This window comes from Medicago truncatula, chromosome 7 (assembly GCF_003473485.1).
Source record: "Medicago truncatula cultivar Jemalong A17 chromosome 7, MtrunA17r5.0-ANR, whole genome shotgun sequence".
Classification (NCBI taxonomy): domain Eukaryota; kingdom Viridiplantae; phylum Streptophyta; class Magnoliopsida; order Fabales; family Fabaceae; genus Medicago; species Medicago truncatula.
Genome location: NC_053048.1, coordinates 37,959,938 through 37,978,856, shown reverse-complemented (window position 1 = coordinate 37,978,856; position 18,919 = coordinate 37,959,938). Strand labels below are relative to the sequence as shown.

The 18,919-nt window shown below is 31.5% G+C and overlaps 1 protein-coding gene across 1 annotated transcript; it reads right to left on the bottom strand.

The window, feature by feature from the left end:
* Positions 1-8,873: 8,873 nt before the first annotated feature.
* On the bottom strand, positions 8,874-18,334 carry LOC11436744 (subtilisin-like protease Glyma18g48580). The gene is made up of 11 exons (XM_003624276.4): positions 18,205-18,334; positions 17,984-18,093; positions 15,601-15,698; positions 14,696-14,851; positions 13,523-13,646; positions 10,982-11,525; positions 10,667-10,761; positions 10,275-10,568; positions 10,048-10,180; positions 9,731-9,947; positions 8,874-9,649 (listed from the first exon to the last, which is right to left on the bottom strand). Exons 1-11 carry the CDS (start codon positions 18,292-18,294, stop codon positions 9,108-9,110), a joined length of 2,403 nt encoding a protein of 800 aa, XP_003624324.1. The 5' UTR covers positions 18,295-18,334; the 3' UTR covers positions 8,874-9,107.
* Positions 18,335-18,919: the final 585 nt, after the last annotated feature.

Genomic DNA, 18,919 nt, shown 5'->3' with positions numbered 1-18,919 from the left:
AACACGTTTTATTAATTGTGATCCTGGTAGGTATCTTTCAAAAAAATAATTGTGGTAGGTTATATACATGTGTTTTTTTTAAGGAAGGTTATATACATGTGTTGTGACGGAGCACGAAAGAAAACAAATCTTGAATGGACTTACCACAAACAAATTTTTAAAAATAATTAGCTTAGATTCAAAACTAACTACTTTTGACATATGCAGTACTAATCAAATGACTTAATTTTTTAAATAATCGGATAAAAAAATATAACTTCCATTATTTTTACTAGCGAAATGACTTAATTTTTAATGCGATAATAAGTATCAACAATATGACCTGTTTTGTCACAAAAGGTCATATTTAAAACCAGTTCTAAAACTTGAACTCCTATTTTTAGCAGCATTAACAAGGACTTTAGAGTAATCATCAACATAACAGAAGGAACAATTTGACGTTCATGTTGAATAACCATCGGGAAAATTTTATTCAAGCTAGGTAAAGGATCTTATAGCAGAATTTATGATTTAACAACACTGAATTTTCATCAAGATCAGTCAAAAAACGAATTGTAACGTCCTGAATTTTGATCCAAGACATTATGTCAAATTCTTTCTTTTTAGAAAAATATGACTATTTAAAAAAAAAAAAACTAGAACTTAACAAAAATGGTTAAACTAATCTAATTACAATTCGGAAAACCCAAATTTGTTTCCTCGCGTAGGCAAAACATCAAGCACACATCATATCTCCTTTGGTACCTAAAATGTTGGTTGTAAGAGTTAGTCTTCAACACCCATGAAATAAAATCAATAATAAATTACAACATCAAATAAGAATAGGGAAATGTTAACTATGGAAACTTTGCATTGAGAAATGATGAAAAGTGGAATGTTCCACTTCATAAAAGTCAAAAAGTTGTTGTCTTTAATAAAAAGTTTCTATTTTTAAGGGCACTGGTTAACACAACCCATAAGAATATACAACCATTATCAAGGAATTGTGCTAAGACATTTCTTTTTAGTTTAAAATATTCATCACTCCAAAATATACAAAGAAAAACAATCATAAGCTCAATGTTTTTATTTTATTTTCTTTTTAAATCAGACACAAGACTCAATGTTAATGCAGATGCATGAAATGCAACTAGACCATAATCCGGATATCCAATTGGTATAACAATATAATCGCTCCATTTGGCAAAATAATTTTTAATCGTCCCATTTGGCAAAACAATTTTAATTGCCCCATTTGACAAAATGCATATGAATCGCCCTAATTGACACATGAATAAGAATCGCCCCATTTGACACTTATGACACTATGCTATGAATGCAATGTATTTTTTCTTCAAATCTTTATAGTTTTATATTCTCAAGTCACATAGCTTATTATCAATTCCACAAAGTCAGCACACCTCTGGAATTAATAAAATTTCTCAAAACCTCTAAAGACAAAATCAACGAAGAGTCACCTTAAATCACTAAAATCCACAATTTCACATATCAACAATCATATACATCAATCAACAAATTACCAATTTCACAACAAATCAATCATAAGTATAATTATCAAAATTCACATATTCTTTAAAATCAATAACAAAATTTACTAAACAACAATTCTTATATTTATTAATAAGAATTAATCTCTTCACGCATCTATTAAATCAAGAAGCATATCAAATTTAATATCATAACCTATTATTTTCATCTAGATCATGATCAAGACTAGAGCCCTTATTCCCATCAAACAACTATAAGGTCCTCTAAATTCGTAGGTTCAATGCATGCATAATTTCTCTTGCTCTAGACTTTGTTGTGATGATCAGACAATTGAAAATTAACAACATGTTGGGTACATGCTTTTCAAATTAATCCCGATCAGCTCAGTCACAATTCCACAACAACTTAGAACTTACATGATTTTTGTGAGGGGATAGACTCTAGGAATTGATTGATAAACTTGGAAAATATTTGTAACAACATGTGAATGCTCAAAGACTGAGAAATAATAAGAGAACATTGTGACATGGGATGGTTTGCGTGAGGTCATATGGATGGGAGACTTTGTGATGTCGAGAAACCAAGGAGGGAAAATCATGATCATCTATTAGAAGAACTAAATTTGAGTGGGCGGGGAGTAAAAGTAATAATGGAATGTTTGAGATTTGGAAAATGAAGGTTTGCCTACGTGAAGGATAAAAGGCTAAGAATTAAAGAAGGGTTGCTCGTGGAGTCAAACAAAGAGAATTCTAAATCAAAATTTCAAGGCAAAGACTCTCCCATGTGTAAATAATAATATGCATGTTATAATTTTAGAGTTTTATTTTATTTCAAAAGTTAATTAAAAATATGTTTTATTTTATTAAACAATTATTTTGATCATATGTTGATATACTTAGTCAAAGTTGTAAATGTGGGTTGGTATTGGTGCTTGAAATTAGCCTTATTTGTAGTTTTTCTCTCCCAACATTTACAATTATTTTTTGCTTTGATCATGTGTTAATTACTTCCTAATTATAAGAAACCACCCATACATACTGTTATAGAGAACTCACATCTACCCAAAAAAATTAATTTCCTTTTTCTTATCAAATCAAGTTTAGGTTTTCTAGGTGCATCTCCTGTGTATATATTCGAGTTGTTCTGTCACCTCCGATTATGATTCATAACGGGGAAGAACTGTTGTACCCCGGGAGGATATGCACTTATGAGGCGGATAAAATCCTCAAGGACAGTGACTATGTCACGCCTCAGGTTTATGTAATGGTTTACTTCTTGGCAGGTTATCACTTTCATGGTTTTGTGTTTGTTTACTTCGATTTTCCTGACATCAAATCACCACAGATAAGTTTATTGTTCTCTCTTTTATCTATATTTTATTGATGCTTCTATTTATATATGATGATTATTATTTGTAGATAACTCTTATGACTAATTCTACAACAATCTTGAGGATTTTAATTTGTTTAATGACTGTCGATGCCAGGATTTGCACCACCCGCTGCTATGTCATATCTGTGGATGGAATGTATAAGAAATTGGCTGAAATTAAGCATGTCAAAGAGAAGCTTGTGGTTTTGTGTTAACTGGGAGCAGTGACCCGTGACCCGTTGCCACTATTTTGATGAAAACTGTGAGCGATGCAACAGGAGTTTGGTGAACTTGAATTTGCAGAAAATGGAGAATAAATTCTGAGCCATATATTTCTCTCAGGTTCTATCAATTTTGTCTCATTTATCATTATTAAATATTATTTACTTTGTGCTAGTTATAAATGATGTATATCTATATGATATTGGGTTCATATGTGACTCTAAGTTGATAAGAATTATTGGCTACGTGTATTCTTGGTGCAATTCTAATGCTAGGTTTACTTGTGAATATGGTATATGCTTTATTTGATAATAATTGAATTTATATGAGAATTTTGATTGATTTTTCAGCTTCCTAATGGTTTTATAATTTATACAATGAAACTGAAATATGTGCACTTATTGAATGGTTAATTAATCTAGATGATACTCGTCCAAGTTTCCGATCTTGAGATTTATTTGAATCAACACTTGCATATAATCTATTTTGTTCATTATGTGAATATCATATTGAAATTGCTTGTTCATGGTTTTAAGAGGTGAGCATGAACAATTTCTTAAGCCAAAACTTTCACGAGAATAATTAAGCTTGAAATTATCTTTCTCTTTAAATTAAATTTTGGTTATGCACCCAGTGGTGAATTTCTTACATGCTTAAATAACTGAAATATCCTTTTAACGTGTGTGTGTCATTTATTCTCAATAAGAGAATTTGCTTTTGATGGATGTGCAATTCTCAAAATGTGGGGGTTTTATGTGAAGCTGTTTTGTATTTAGTTTGACCTCATTACATTACTTGATTTCTCCATGCTCACTCTTGCTCAGTATCTTCAACTTTGTGATTAACGACTACTACAAAGCATGCCATGTTTTAATGCTTTTGATATTGGATTATTGTTTTGGAAAAATTCATATATTGTTGAATATGAACAATTATTTGAAAATAATTTTAAGCTAGCTTCTTCTTTGCACACAAACATGAAAGGTAATGTGACATTAGCCATCAACTGAGTTTAGAAAATGTATGTTAAATCCATGATTGATAATGCATGTTGGTTTTATATAGAATGTCTATATTAATGTGGAGTATTTAGTTTGTGGCAATGTTAACAAATATTTCTATACACTTTTCAATACTAAAAGTTCTTCTGTTAGTATAATTTTTTGTGTGACATGTCTACGTTAATTTGTCTGAAAGTTACTTAATTATATTTATTGTGGATGCATATAATAATATATATTGATGACTGGGAGAATTTAGTGACATATGCACATACATGTTTTGTGAAACTAAATTGATTTGTGTATGCATGAGTAAATACTGATTTGAGAATTTTTATTTTATTGTGAAATATTATTTAATTATATTATTGCCAGAAAATTTGATAAATTCTTAAGATACATATTGAGATACGTCTGAAAATATTGGTGACATATTGTGGATTATCCATTATATTAAAATAATACAAGGATGTTTAATTTATTTATTTGTCGATTTAAATTTTTCATTGTGAAAGTGTTGTCACTTGAAAATCATTCTAGTAGACCTGAATAAAAATCTACCTATTTTACGCAATGTGGGGGTATTGTCGCCTGTAAGTTTTTCAAGTAGACATGTACAATAAAACTAATCATAAATTTATTTTCCCTCTTTGTGAAGATGTTGTCGCTTAGTGTTTATCTAAGTAGACATGGTGAAGTATATTATAGAAATTAGTTTCATAATATATGAGATATTATTTACAGAATGGATAAACCTTTGTATTAAAATAATACAAAGATGTCAAATAGATATGAATCCAATGAGAATAAATCATAAGTAGATTTATCTTATTGATGAACATTGTCGTTTAGTAGACAACGAATTGTATTAATTTATTTTGTAATCCGAGTTTATCTTTATAGACTTGATGAAATACGAGGTTAATTGACTTAGAGACGTCTTAGTCAATATTTGTGAATTAAGCGGATCCATACATAAAACCCCTTGGGAAGAATTTTAAGGAAATGAGACCATGCCACTAGAAAACGGCAAGTAATGGGAACCCAACCTTATTGATTGGAGATCCCATGAAGAAGGTTCAATGGGTAAAAGCAAGTTACTTGCTAGTTCTCTAAGCACTAAAATATTGTTGTCTCTTTCCTATAGTGTATGATAATGGATGAGATGTGCTAAATAATATAAAATTGAGGGATAAGCTTTAAAGGCTTTTAATGATTACCATAAGCCCTTATGGGTGGTGTTTGGTTCTAGCATACACTAGATGGAATCACTTATATGAGTGTCAATTGGGGCCGCTTGCATGAGACAGTGGCGGGTCTCTAGAGCACTCATGAATACCAGCCACGCGCACGGCCTATTAGCGAACAACCGCGTAACAGCAAGAATTGTGGGGGTGTAATGTGACTGCGAGACCTCTAGTATACACCAAGTGTCTTGGGTTCCATAGCTTGCTAAACCAATTCACTGCGTGTTAAGCCTCATTAGTCTAGGACGGGTTCCATAGCTTTCTATACCGTTCCGATGCATTACATCTACGATGTTTACCCAGAAAAACTCTTTTAAACTGTTATTTTGACTTTTTGAAATATGTGGGGGATTGTTATAATTTTAGAGTTTTATTTTATTTCAAAAGTTAATTAGAAATATGTTTTATTTTACTAAACAATTATTTTGACCACATGTTGATATACTTAGTCAAAGTTGTAAATGTGGGTTGGTATTGGTGCTTGAAATTAGCCTTATTTGTAGTTTTTCTTTCCCAACGTTTACAATTATTTTTTGCTTTGACCATGTGTTAATTACTTCCTAATTATAAGGAACCACCAAGTCTTCTCACAATAAAAAAAACTCACGTCCTTCATTTTTCACAATAGAAAAAACCATACATACTTGTTACAGAGAACTCACATCTACACAAAAAAAATTAATTTCCTTTTTCTTATAAAATCAAGTTTAGGTTTTCTGGGTGCATCTCCTGTGTATATATTCGAGTTGTTCTGTCACCTCCAGTTATGATTCATAACGGGGAAGAACTGTTGTATCCTGCCAGGATATGCGCTTATGAGGTGGATAAAATCCTCAAAGACAGTGACTATGTCACGCCTCAGGTTACTTTTTGGCAAGTTATCACTTTCATGGTTTCGTGTTTGTTTACTTCGATTTTGCCGACATCAAATCACCACAGATAAGTTTATTGTTCTCTCTCTTTTAGCTATATTTTATCGATGCTTCTATTTATATATGATGATTATTATTTGTAGATAATTCTTATGACTAATTCTACAACAATGCATTAGATGCTTAAGGGGGTGTTTGTTTCTAAGGAAAGAAAGTGAAGAGGGTATTGGGAAAGTTGATGGAAAGAAAGAGTTTCCTTGGTTTGGAACAAAGGAAAGAAACTGATACATGGGCCCCACAAAAATTTTCTTTCCACTCAAATTTGGGAAGAAAGTGGGAGTGGACAAATTTTTAGCCCAAAAAGACAATATAGCCCTTATTTTATCATGTATAGTCCCATATTATTTTTTCTAATATATACACCATTATTTTTCTGAAAATGACAAACATGCATTGTGCAATTAACGTGTCATCATAGTTATTCTTCAAAGTACCAAATTTTATATTTGATTTTATTAAATAAACATATATTTCTACATGTTGATATGCATGTAAATTACCATCTTTATATAAGGGTATTTATGTCATTTATTAAATATACATCTTTCTTTCCTTTCACTTTTTCACTTATTCCAAACAACCTAAAAATCATCTTACTTTCCTTTCACTTTCTATTCACTTTTATTCCTTAATCATTCTTTCCTTTTACTTTCTTTCCTCTCACCATCCAATCATAACCTAAAGGTTGTTATTAGTTCTCCGCCACTACCGAGCAATTAGGAGGATGGACTAGGAAAATTGCAAGGTGTATTTGACTATCTAATTAGGCAACAAAAGAACGTGTAGCATATAATATGACTATGTCAAAATAAAAACTAAATGCTAATTTAAACTTTAAAATAAATTACAATTAAAAATACATTATTAAATGAGTAGAAGAAAAAAAACAAATATTGTATGGATGATTAACTTATTTTTGTCACACCAAATTAAATACTTAAAATAAAATAGATGGAAAAGATTCAAATTAATTAATCAAAGCATGGAATGTCAAGATTTTCTTAAATTTTTCACACACAATAAATTGTTGAACAACTAAATGACAATTTGAAAAAATAATTTAGAACGACATGTATAAAATATTAAGATGTTGCACGAATCACATAGAGTAAATTATGATTAGATCTAGCAGTACACATAGCATCACAAGAGCAATGGACACGACAGGTACATGTAGGTATTGGCGTATACATCTCTAATTCTTCCACAAAATCTGAAGATCAGGATTAAATTTAGTTACTGTTCAATGCTCTTGCTTAAGAGCATAAATTTCTTGAAATTTTGATACACGAACCAAATCACCTTGAGAAAAGTGTTCTTTCAAATCATTCCAAACATCAACTGTATTTTCCATAAATACAATGGGATCGATTCATGATCCATGAATGCGCGAGCATGCATATTGCAACGCGTGCATAGACCGAGCCCAGCTATGGTAATTGGACTCGATGGATCAATCGTTGGGGCACCCTGATCATTGGATGCTGAAGCGTTGTTGCAAGGAGCCATGGATCTCACTGTCTCTAAAACCATATGAGAATAAATAAAAGATGAAAAGAAATAACCAATTAGGTTTCCAATGATTAAATTGAATTATTTCTCAATATCAAAGTAGTACAATGAAATGGCTTGCTTATATATTTGTTACTAGCCTTTATTTAATAGTAATGAAAGACAAAAGGTAATAGTAACGTAAATAACCAACTGAGCATGATTTTAGGCATTAGGTATGCAAATTATTGACGTTTAGATATGGTAAATATGAAGATTGGATAACATCTGAACAAGGTAGTAGCAATCAGAAAAAGTTTTCTTTATGGTGGCGTGATATTGTTGATAATGGAAATAGAGTGGGAAGAGCAAACATTGCGCTGTCAAACGGCTTTAAAAGAAGGACGAGTCTGGAAACAAAACTAGCTTATGGAAAGATGGCTGATTTGGTACAGCTGCAGCAAAGGATTTGTTTGAAAGATGTTTTAACAGAGATAGCCCAAAATCATAGATACAAAATCCAACATTGTTCCCAAGGCTTTTTGCGCTGGCTGCAGATAAGAATGCAATGGCATAAGAATCCGGTGGGCTGGACAGAAACAGTTTGGAAGTGGAATTTGATATGGAGATCTTTATTGGACAAGTAGTTGATAGAATTTGAGGAACTCATAGCGGTGTTTCTCCGGTGCGTGCATGACGTACACAATTGTTGGGTGTGGATGCCGGACATTGCATGTGGTTTTTCTGTCAAGTCGTGTTATCAATTGTTCTTGAACGAAGCTGCCATATCAGTCTCTAATAGCCTGACTAACTAAAAGTTTGAGAAAAACAATGAGATATGACAAAAAAAGTTGCAGAAAAAAGGTTTTTCAACTGTTTTTGTTGTAAGGTGAAATATGTTAGTTCTACAACCTTTGATTTGTATAGAAGATATAGTTATAGGCATATAGTGATATAAATTGTAGAAAAATTAAAACGTGACTTGTAAGTGAGCAAAATTATATTTCCTGGATAAGTTAAGGATTTGCTGGATGATATTTCCTTTCGTGAGGGATTTAGAAATGTGAGTGTTGTTGAATCATTTTGAAAGTGTTTAAAAGAACCACTATGGGATTAGAAAATTAAAGCTACAAGCATATCCGCTGCTTCATATATGAAGAGATAAAGATGTTGCACTGCCACTTATTGATAACGATTACACAACACACTACATTACAATACATAGACAACTAATGAAGGATAAAATAACAAAAGGCACACAACCTATTGATAACAAGAAATCTTAATACTCACTCAAATACATTGGCATGTGCATCGACACTGTTATATCCTGACAGAACCAAAATATAGATTGTTTATTTGCGCCTGACTGTGATAGGACTCCTTACAATGTGTTTCCCATCTGTCCATTGCAAATTCCCGAACTGGTATTTCCCCCGTGGAGTCACATTGGTTGCTTGCACAATAACTTGGAATGTCTTCTTTTCACCAGTTTTCTTGAAAGTCAAGGAGTTTGGTAACACAACAATTTTATATCCAAGCAATTGGGCTTTAGCAGAATATGTGCCTGGTGGCCCAACATTGGTGACTGTCCGAGTGACATTAACAGCGTTTAACTTAAGATTTGGTAATGTGATTGAAGGGTAGTTGAAGTCTGTTATGCTGTGAGATCCGGAACAAATAAATGTACCGTTGAAATTAAGGGCCGAAATGAGCTGTTGGTTGTATCCATAAGCACATAGGAAGTTCAAGTAATCCTTAATGCCTAGATCATATACAAGTCCAGGATCTATTGCAAGGTCAGGTTGAACATGCCCTGAACCATAATCAAAGGGAATTGCTAGTTTATTTTCAAATGCATCTTGAATTGGCCTGTTCGTGTTATCTAGTGTGGTTGCTGCAAGCATATAAAATTAAATAAGTTAGAGCTCTTGTTGTTAATAGAAAATATATGTATTGCGTGCGCGCGTGTGTGTACCTGTGGTCATGATAGCTGATTTAATAGCTGCTGGACTCCAATTAGGATGCAATGTTTTGATAAGTCCCGCAATGCCGGCAACATGAGGGCAAGACATAGAAGTTCCTTGTAGTACATTGAATGGAAAATTGTTGCGATTGTCTGTTTTTAAATTAGATGCACTTGCGTACAACGAATAGGCAGCAAGTATGTTCACACCTGGTGCAGTTACATCAGGCTGAAACAAAAAACAAATTAAATACCCCATTGAAAAAAAAAGACAACTAAGGAAGACCATTACTATAGATAGTTGATTACTAGTCCATGTATATATACACCTTGAGTATTGATGGCTGAATTTTATTTGGTCCTCTAGATGAGAATGAAGCCATTACTGGAGCTGGCTTTCTTCCATAGAGTGTTTTTGCTCCTGAAAACTTTATTGTAGTACCAGCCTTTAATTTAGAGTCCCTGCAATTTTAACATGTCAAACAAAGGTAACAGCTTTAAAAGTAAGTGTGTGTGTGTGTGGGAGGCAGAGTATGAAGGATATATAATCAATTACATAGAAGTTATGTCAAAGGCAGGAGCATGTGAGCCTGCACGTTCTTGTTCAGCGGACTTTTTTGGTTTTGGTGGTTTTGGTGCATGATGTGGTACTTCCACACAAGACAATGTATGAGGTTCTGCAAGAGTTGTTTTCCCTTGTTTTGGTTGATTAGACAAAAGCATTCCCTTTGCGCCTGCTGATAAAGCTTCCTGACCCTCAGCAACTGATTTTATATTTCCTTCTCGAATGCACTCCACTATTTTCCCCTTCACTTTTGAAGGATCAAGTGTTCCTGGCTTACAAAATTGTCTACAACGACATATATATAACATATAAAAGTGTAAGAAACAATCATTTAATTAATAAGTAGGTTATTTTAAAGTAAATCATTTGAGATTTGTACTTACGCATCATGATTTGTCGCATTGGCCAGTTTACCATCAGTAGAAACAATCAGAGGAAATGCCTGGTTAGGTGGCAAGTTTACAAAAAGACTGGCTCCCTAATAATAGAATTCAAAATTAAGTATTATAACTTAATAATAACACAACAATAAGAGTAAAAAATTATTACAACAATAAGAAGAGGAATAATGAGATTCAAGATGACATATACCATCACTTGTTAATTGTCGCTAAAAGTTATAGTATAATAATGAATCAACAGCAATAATAACAATAAATTTGTCAAAAAAATAATAATCAGAATATTAAGAATGATACCCTGATTGTTTGGTTACCAATGGTTATGGTACTGCTGAAGTCTCTATCTAATGTACTAGCAGCAATTGTGAATACCCATGGAGCTACATTCACAACACTTCCACCGGTTGGTCCTTCATTACCTGCAGAGGCAACTAATAATATATTTCTAGAAAGTGCATGGAATGCTCCAATTGAAACCTCGTCTGTAAAAATATCTTCGGGATAAACAAGAGAATGGCCAGCAAGTGAAAGTGAGATTATATCAACACCATCACTAATGGCTTGATCAATAGCAGCTAATACATCGGCACCAAAGCAGTCTTCAAGATCTAACAGAGACCAGCACACTTTGTAGGTTGCAACCCTAGCTCTTGGCGAACCACCTTTTACAGTACCATTGCCAATAGCAAATACACTTGCATCTGGTACAAAGTTTCCCCCAGCTGTTGATAGAGTATGAGTACCGTGGCCTAAAAAGTCGCGTGCGGTACGTTGCCATGAGGGAAGCTTGTCATTGTATGCCTCGTAAGCATTGCTGAAGAATCTGGCTCCAATTAGCTTCCTGTTTATATATAACAAGAATAATTAGTCCTACTCCAATCAGTTTTCCCTATCTTGGTAACCACGGAAAAAATCAGCATCCGAGGGTCTCAAACTAAACGAGGTAGTCCTAGTAGGATCTCCGGACACAGGTGAAAATTGACATTTATATGACCACAGATCTCATCCTATCATGATTTTGGTTTGCACTTGATAACAAATTAATTACATTGTCATTATAGTATGATATCATATGGTATTTGAGATGATGCACGAAAAAACGGGCCTTGTTTGTTATCATTGCCTTGGAACAAAAAGGGTGTAGAATTACTATTTGCTACGGGTTCAAGAAAGGACATGTGAAAAATAGATGGAGGGTCATAATTCATAAGCATGGGAACATTTTCTGTTTTGAACTAATTAATTGAGTGGGTGTACCCAGTGGCGTTGCCAGGACCCTGAACCAGGGGGTTCAATCTTTTGAACTTTGATTAATAATTATAACAATATATACAAAAAATTACATTTACTTAATTTACATTGTACTAAAATGTTGAATAATCAACTCATTATCAATGTTGTCGAACATATCTCTTTTAATATAAGTCACAAGACAATAATTCATCCATTTATCTTCCATTTCATTATGCGTTATATTGTTCACAACCTCCATAGCAAAAAATGATCGTTAAACAGTTGTTGTGACAATTGTAAAATTATTGCTGACTTTTAAAGCAGATAGACTAATAGATGAATAATATGTCTTAAATTTCAATCGTCGTTTGAAAAAGATTGTTTATGATTTTCAAATATGCAAATTCAACACTCGTACACATATCAATGATACGAGAGAAATGTCATCAATATTAGTTAAGGTAATAGTCTCTATAAAGAAAATAAAATAATTGAAAAATACTTCATCCGTTCCTAATTATAAGCCTCTTTTGAGAATTTTTTTTGTCCCTTTTTATAAGACCCCTTTGTTATTTCCAACTACATTAATTATTTCTTTACATACATGTCCCTATTTATTATACATCTTTTTCTTCAATCAACAATAAATAACATGTTGAAAACATAAACTAACCTTCTTTCTTAAAGGATAAAATTGTAAAAACAATAGTGATTACAAACAACTTTAATACAAATATTCACTATCTTAATTCCCGTGATTTTGGCAAAAGGGCCTTATATATATAGGGACGGAGGGAGTATATATAAGAATGAGAAATAGTTAGAAAAATAAGCTTTAGGATTGGGAATCAACACTGTCTTCTCTATTTTTGCATTTGGGTGAGAATTAAAGCTAGGTAGTAAAAAGTAGTAACTAACAACACGTTTAAAGCAATCAATGTAGGTGTGTAATGTGTGCAACTTCTACAGTTGGAGAGAGAGTTGGTGCAACACCAATATTTGAAAAATACATAAGATAATAATATGTGTGAATTAATAAGATTGAGGGGGTTCAGCTGCATCCCCGGATGTAAGCTGGCTCCGTTCTTGGGTGTGTCTAACTATCTTCTGTTGTTTTAGTTGCCACCGGTGTTTTAAAAATTTTTGAGGTTAAGTTTGTTAGTTATCTACTAGCTCTCTCTCTATATCTCTCATGAACCATGCTAACCAGTACTCTGATCGGGGCACTGATTAAGGAAACAAAAAAAAAAAGTTTTAAGTTGAAAATGAGACTATTTAAACTTTTGAAGTATTGACTACACAATCACTGTTCCAAAGATATTGATTAGCATTTTTGTTATCTATTTCATGATACACATGATATGATTTGTAATAGGTGATTGGTACTTTATATTATACTGTGAATTTAAAGGGTTAAATTTCTCACCATTTAGAATCATTCTTCATTTCTTTGATTTTGAGATAGAAAGACAAAAAGAAGTTTAAAAATTTATAAAATAATTAATCATCTGATTTTTGTGTTTATCTCTCTTTAAATGAAATTCTCCATTTATTTTAAAAAATTAAAAAGATTTTATCTAAGTTGAGAGAGAGAGAGAGAGAGACCTGTTGCAAGGATTTTTCTTGTATTTGCTGAATTTGCTAATTTCACACGCTTTTCCCCCACGCCATTTTGACGGGACAGGGCCATATCCTTTGTCGTTGAAGCTTTTGGATTCCGGCCAAACACCTATTCGATTTCAAGGTTTGAAACAAAAATAAAAATTGTGGATATGTTATTTTATGTTGTCAAAGAGATTGCCTTTTTAACATAGTAAAAGAAAGATTTAAATGCACTTTTAATTGTTTTTTTTTTTTGACCAATTTTTATTTTTCAAATGAAGTTTTGATCCCTTATTTCAAAATCGGTTTTTTTATCCCTAGTTTTTTTTTTAATATATTTTAGTCACTTGTCCAATTTTTGGGTCATTTTTTTATGATGTGTCATATTAATTTATGATGTGGTAACATTTATTAGACATATTTTTGTCGACAAGAATATTCAATGGACCTAATAGATGTTGTCACGTCATAAATGAATATATCACATTATAAAAAAATAAGATGAGAGACCAAAATCTAATAATAAGTTTTAATTGGGATATTTATTTTTTATTTTTTAAAATATTGGACCAAAACGTCATTTAAAAAAAAAAAAAATAGGAAACCAAAATAGCATGTAAGCCTAAAAGAAATTAGAAAATCAAAGTTTAGTTTTTGCAATTCTTTGAAACAAATATATTTTATTTCCCCAAAATATGATATTTCTCAATTTTGTTAGGACCGTAATGTATTTCATTCTTTTTTTGGGTTAAATAAGTAAATAGTCCCTTTAAATATACCAACATTTGATTTTAGTTCTCCTAAAATATTTCTTAGGCTTTTGGCCCTCTAAAATTTTTCATCTATGAAATTAGTCCCTGCTCTATATTGAGTATTACATTAGAGCAGGGATTAATTTCATAAATGAAAAATTTTAGAGGGATCAATAACCTAAAAAATATTTTAGAAGGACTAAAATCAAATGTTGGTATATTTAGGGAACTATTTACTTATTTAAACTTTTTTTTAAAGGGTTGAAATGCATACAATATTTTACCCAAGTTATTCAACAAATGTCAATATTTTAGTGTTTAATTTGAAAAGGAAGCTAAAACTATAATGAAGTTTTTTGTGTGTCTAATGGAAGTTGGAACTAGCTTATATAATGTGCCAGCAAAAGATGCAAAAAAACTTTACCTGTGTCAATGTTTGCAATTATTGTATTTTCACCAAATTTTCCCTTTTGCCATGCAGTGTTCTTAGCATTTCTGCGCAGTCCAAGAAATTCCCATGACCGGGTAGTGTGCAGTTTATGAGGTTTGCTCAAGAACACAGACACTACATTTCGCTTTTCTGCTCAAATGGAAACATTACAGTGTCAACTATCAACTAATTTGAACAAAAATTTAATTTGACAAAGCTAGGCCATTAGTACATAAGGTTATTCCTTCAAAACAAAAAAAAAAGTACATAAGGTTATTGAAAACGTATAAGTTGAGAAGACTAATTGGATTTGGATGATGTTTTGAAAACTCGATATCCGATCCAAGAATCGACTAATCTGAGGGGACCAATCCCACCGACCACTTGCGGGGGCCCCGTTTAAAGCAAGAGCAAGATCTGTATGGACTTAATCCACCGAAATTGACACATAATGAATCAAACCTGAGACATCTGGATGAGCAAACTCCAAGATCCCAAGCCAACCACTAGACCAACCCCAAATGGGTTGGATTTGGATGATGTTAATGTCACAATATTACAAAAATTAGATGCTAGTGGTGTAAATTTGGTCAGAAAATATATAAACTTTGTTTCTAATTTTGGTAACAAAAAAGAAACTAGTGATTGGGGAATCAGAGATTCTTTTTCTATTACAATTGTCGGTACAAGGTTTTAGTTTTTAGGGGAATTACATGCGATTTAGCAACATTTGTTAGAATTGCCGCTAAAGGTTTTACCGACACTATTGCCGATAAAAGTTTTAGTGACAATTTATATTGTCACTAAAGATAATTGTCGCTGAAAGTAGTTTTTGTTGTAGTGATTTATGTCACTAAATCTATTTTCTCTAGTTGTCACTATGGATAGAAGATGCTCACTTGCAATATCTGCAGCTTCTTCATCTTCAAGTAGAGCAGCAAAGCCATTGATGTGTTTGTTATATGAATAAATGATTGCTTCTTTTGCTTTCTCCCGGCTGTAAAAGAATAGTACAATAATATATCCATCAACTTTTTTCGAAGTGTAATTATTATTCTTTCTTTTCGGGTACAATAATTGTCTTCACTTTTTAAAGCAAAAGAAAAAGAAATTTTTAAACAATAAATAAATGCGATGGAAGGTGATGATTATGATAAAGTAGAATAAATTTGTCTAATGAAACAATTTTTTACATAAATTTGTCGGTTATCATTATCTAACATGCTACATGTTGCACGTACTTTTTTGAGAAAACAGTTTTTTCTATAGTAGAATATTATTTGTTTTTTTTTTTTTTACAAGAAGAATATTATTTGTTATTCCCTCCGTTTTAAAATGAATGTTATTTAAATTTTTACATACATATTAAAAAATGTATTAATCAAAAAAATTATTTTATCAAATTATCACAATCAACTATTGATTTATTTTTTTAAAGAAAAAATAATACTTTGAAATTAGTGTATATAATATTAATTGAAGGGCACAATTGAAAAGAAAAAAGTTATTATAACATTAGAAATTCAAAGTGACATTCATTTAAAAAAAAATTGTTGTTAAAACGACATTTATTTCAAAACGGATGAGTAATATATTTTGATAGTGGTTTGAATTTGAATCTTTGAGCTCTATATATCTCAAAATTTTCTAGTATTCTAACTCAATCATGTGAATTTTGAGCTGGGATACAAAAATGTTAACTATACGGTAAATAAATGAGTGAAGTCTTGGATCATGCACAAAACTAATTTCTATTCGATCAATAAATTTTACTATATGACTTATTAATTCAATGATGAAAAAAATACTTATGCATGGTATAAGACCGTTTTATTTCTACATGTTAGAGAAAGCCTACAAAAGATCATTTAATTGTTAAATGTGTTAAATGTTTTCCCTATAGTTTTTAAATGAATCAATATTACAAAAATATATTTGAATGTTTTTTCTTGGTAAGTTTAGCCTTTAATATGACTTTTGTTGTTTTATCAGTATTCATTCCGGTCTCAAATATAAGTAATTTTTAACTTTTCATATTCATTTAATAAACCTAAAAAGTTAAAAGTTGCTTACATTTGAGACTAGAGGGAGTAGTTAATAAACTATTTCTATGATAAATTGTTCGGGAGAATCTGAATTTGATTTCTAATAAAAATAATTATTGATCAAATTTTACTTATTTTTTAGTCGAACTCAAAATTATTAGGTCCTATTTCCAAGAAACCAGAGATTTAACAAAAAAAAATAGTGTGACTTTTTTGTTAGTTAATTTGATCATTAAATCTGTCTTTTTTTTTTAGAAAACCCAAATGATAGTATATTAATATAGTTACTCAAATCGTGCTAAAAGTACGACAATATTACAAAAGTGAAAGCCATAACCCACGACAAGACCAACGAATCTAGCCTTAACGCAAAGCGAAATGCTCTTCTTTCATCTGTTTTTACTCATTTCCGTTCAACGCGAGTTAATTCACACTATGAAAAATACACCTATGTGGGTCAACTCTCGTTGAAAATGCACCTGAACGAGTTAATTCACGCTCGACTATTTTGACGGGAAGGAGCAAAAAACAGATGGGAGAAGAACGATAACCTAATGCAAAAATCACGTGCTCGACATCCAAACTCCAAAATATTTTCTCACAAATGAATTAAACCTACACAACCAAGTTGCACCGTTAATTATTTTTTTTTATTTTTTATGGCAAAATCATTCCTTTTCGAAAACAACTGGGGGGGGACACAACAGTACTGCTATCCTTAGTTCTGTGTTGCAGAAAATAACCTTAATTATTTCTCAATGAGAAATGCTTTTTCCAGCTAAATAAAACCAAATGAGAATTTCCAACAAAATTCAACCCCAAATTCGATGGATACTAGCTAACACTTCATTTACCAACAGAATGTGTCTTTTGTTAATCGGTTTAGCCCATAAAATCACTAATGAACGATATACATTTAATGATTTTTTGTAATTTTAATACACAAACTATAGTGACAACGTCACACACTTTTAGCGATGAAAATGATAATTTAATCTACTTTTTACGTATTGATTACAATTGTTAAAACTACTATGATCTACTTTTTATATCATTACTTGAAAGTGACACACCCAAAAAAAAATTTGTTTCATTATTTAAAAAAAAAAAAAAGCTAACATTTGTTTATTAAAAACTGTATTATTTATCTTTCTTATTAAAAAGATAGTACACCAGTACTATAACTTATACTAACAATGAATCAAAAAACTAAATAGTTATATCAAGCATTGTATACCTTCCCAAAGTTGAACTTAGTAAATCATAATGAGAATTGGTAGCAATTTCAAGTTCAAGAGATGTAGGGCGGGGTCCATGAGAATGTGCTCCCAAGTATACAATGTAACACTGCAAGACCAACGGTTGTTGAAATGTCACAAATGATGGGAATTTAGCAACACAATTGCAAAATCATCATATATGAAAGAAGAAACATCATATTAATCAATACAAGCTTACCTTTTTGGTGCCATGGACGGTTTCTAGCAAGAACATGAAAAGGAAAAGTAACGTAACCATAGTGTGAAGAGAAAAGAAGGAGCCACTCATTTCTTTCAAGTACTTGGAGTTGGTCTTTCAGTACTTCAGACCCTACATATATAGTCCTTCTCCCTCTCTTTTTGTGAATGATATAGCATGTGTTGTTACTTCTCAATTGGCCCATGGAGAAAGTGCTTGACATAGCTTTTGCTTTTAAAAAAAAATATATATATGGGAGACATCTTAATCTTTTCCTTTTGCTTTTAAGTCTCTTTAATTATTTAGGTAAAAGCGTCTTGAGATTATATTTGGATGACATAACCCTAGAAAAAGTTTGTTGATGATATCATGAAATAATTTTTTTATTTATTTTGAAAGGGTTGATGATATCATGATTGGAGTGTTTGTAGTTTTTTTTATTGTTGAAGGAGAATGTTTGTTGTTGGATTGGATCAATTTCGAAGTAAAAAAATCATCTAATAAAAAGCATTAAAATAGTATGCGTTCCGTTGGGTTTGGATGCATTTCTCAGAAGAAAAAAAAAAACATTTGATTAAATGGGGTTTCGATGAAGTTGATTTATTAGCTTTTTTATAGTAGGTAGGCTTGTTTTAGTAAGAAAAATATCTCTTTCTATTAAAGCTAGCTTTTTTTAGTAGGAAAAATCTCCTTTTAAAAAACCATATTAATCAAA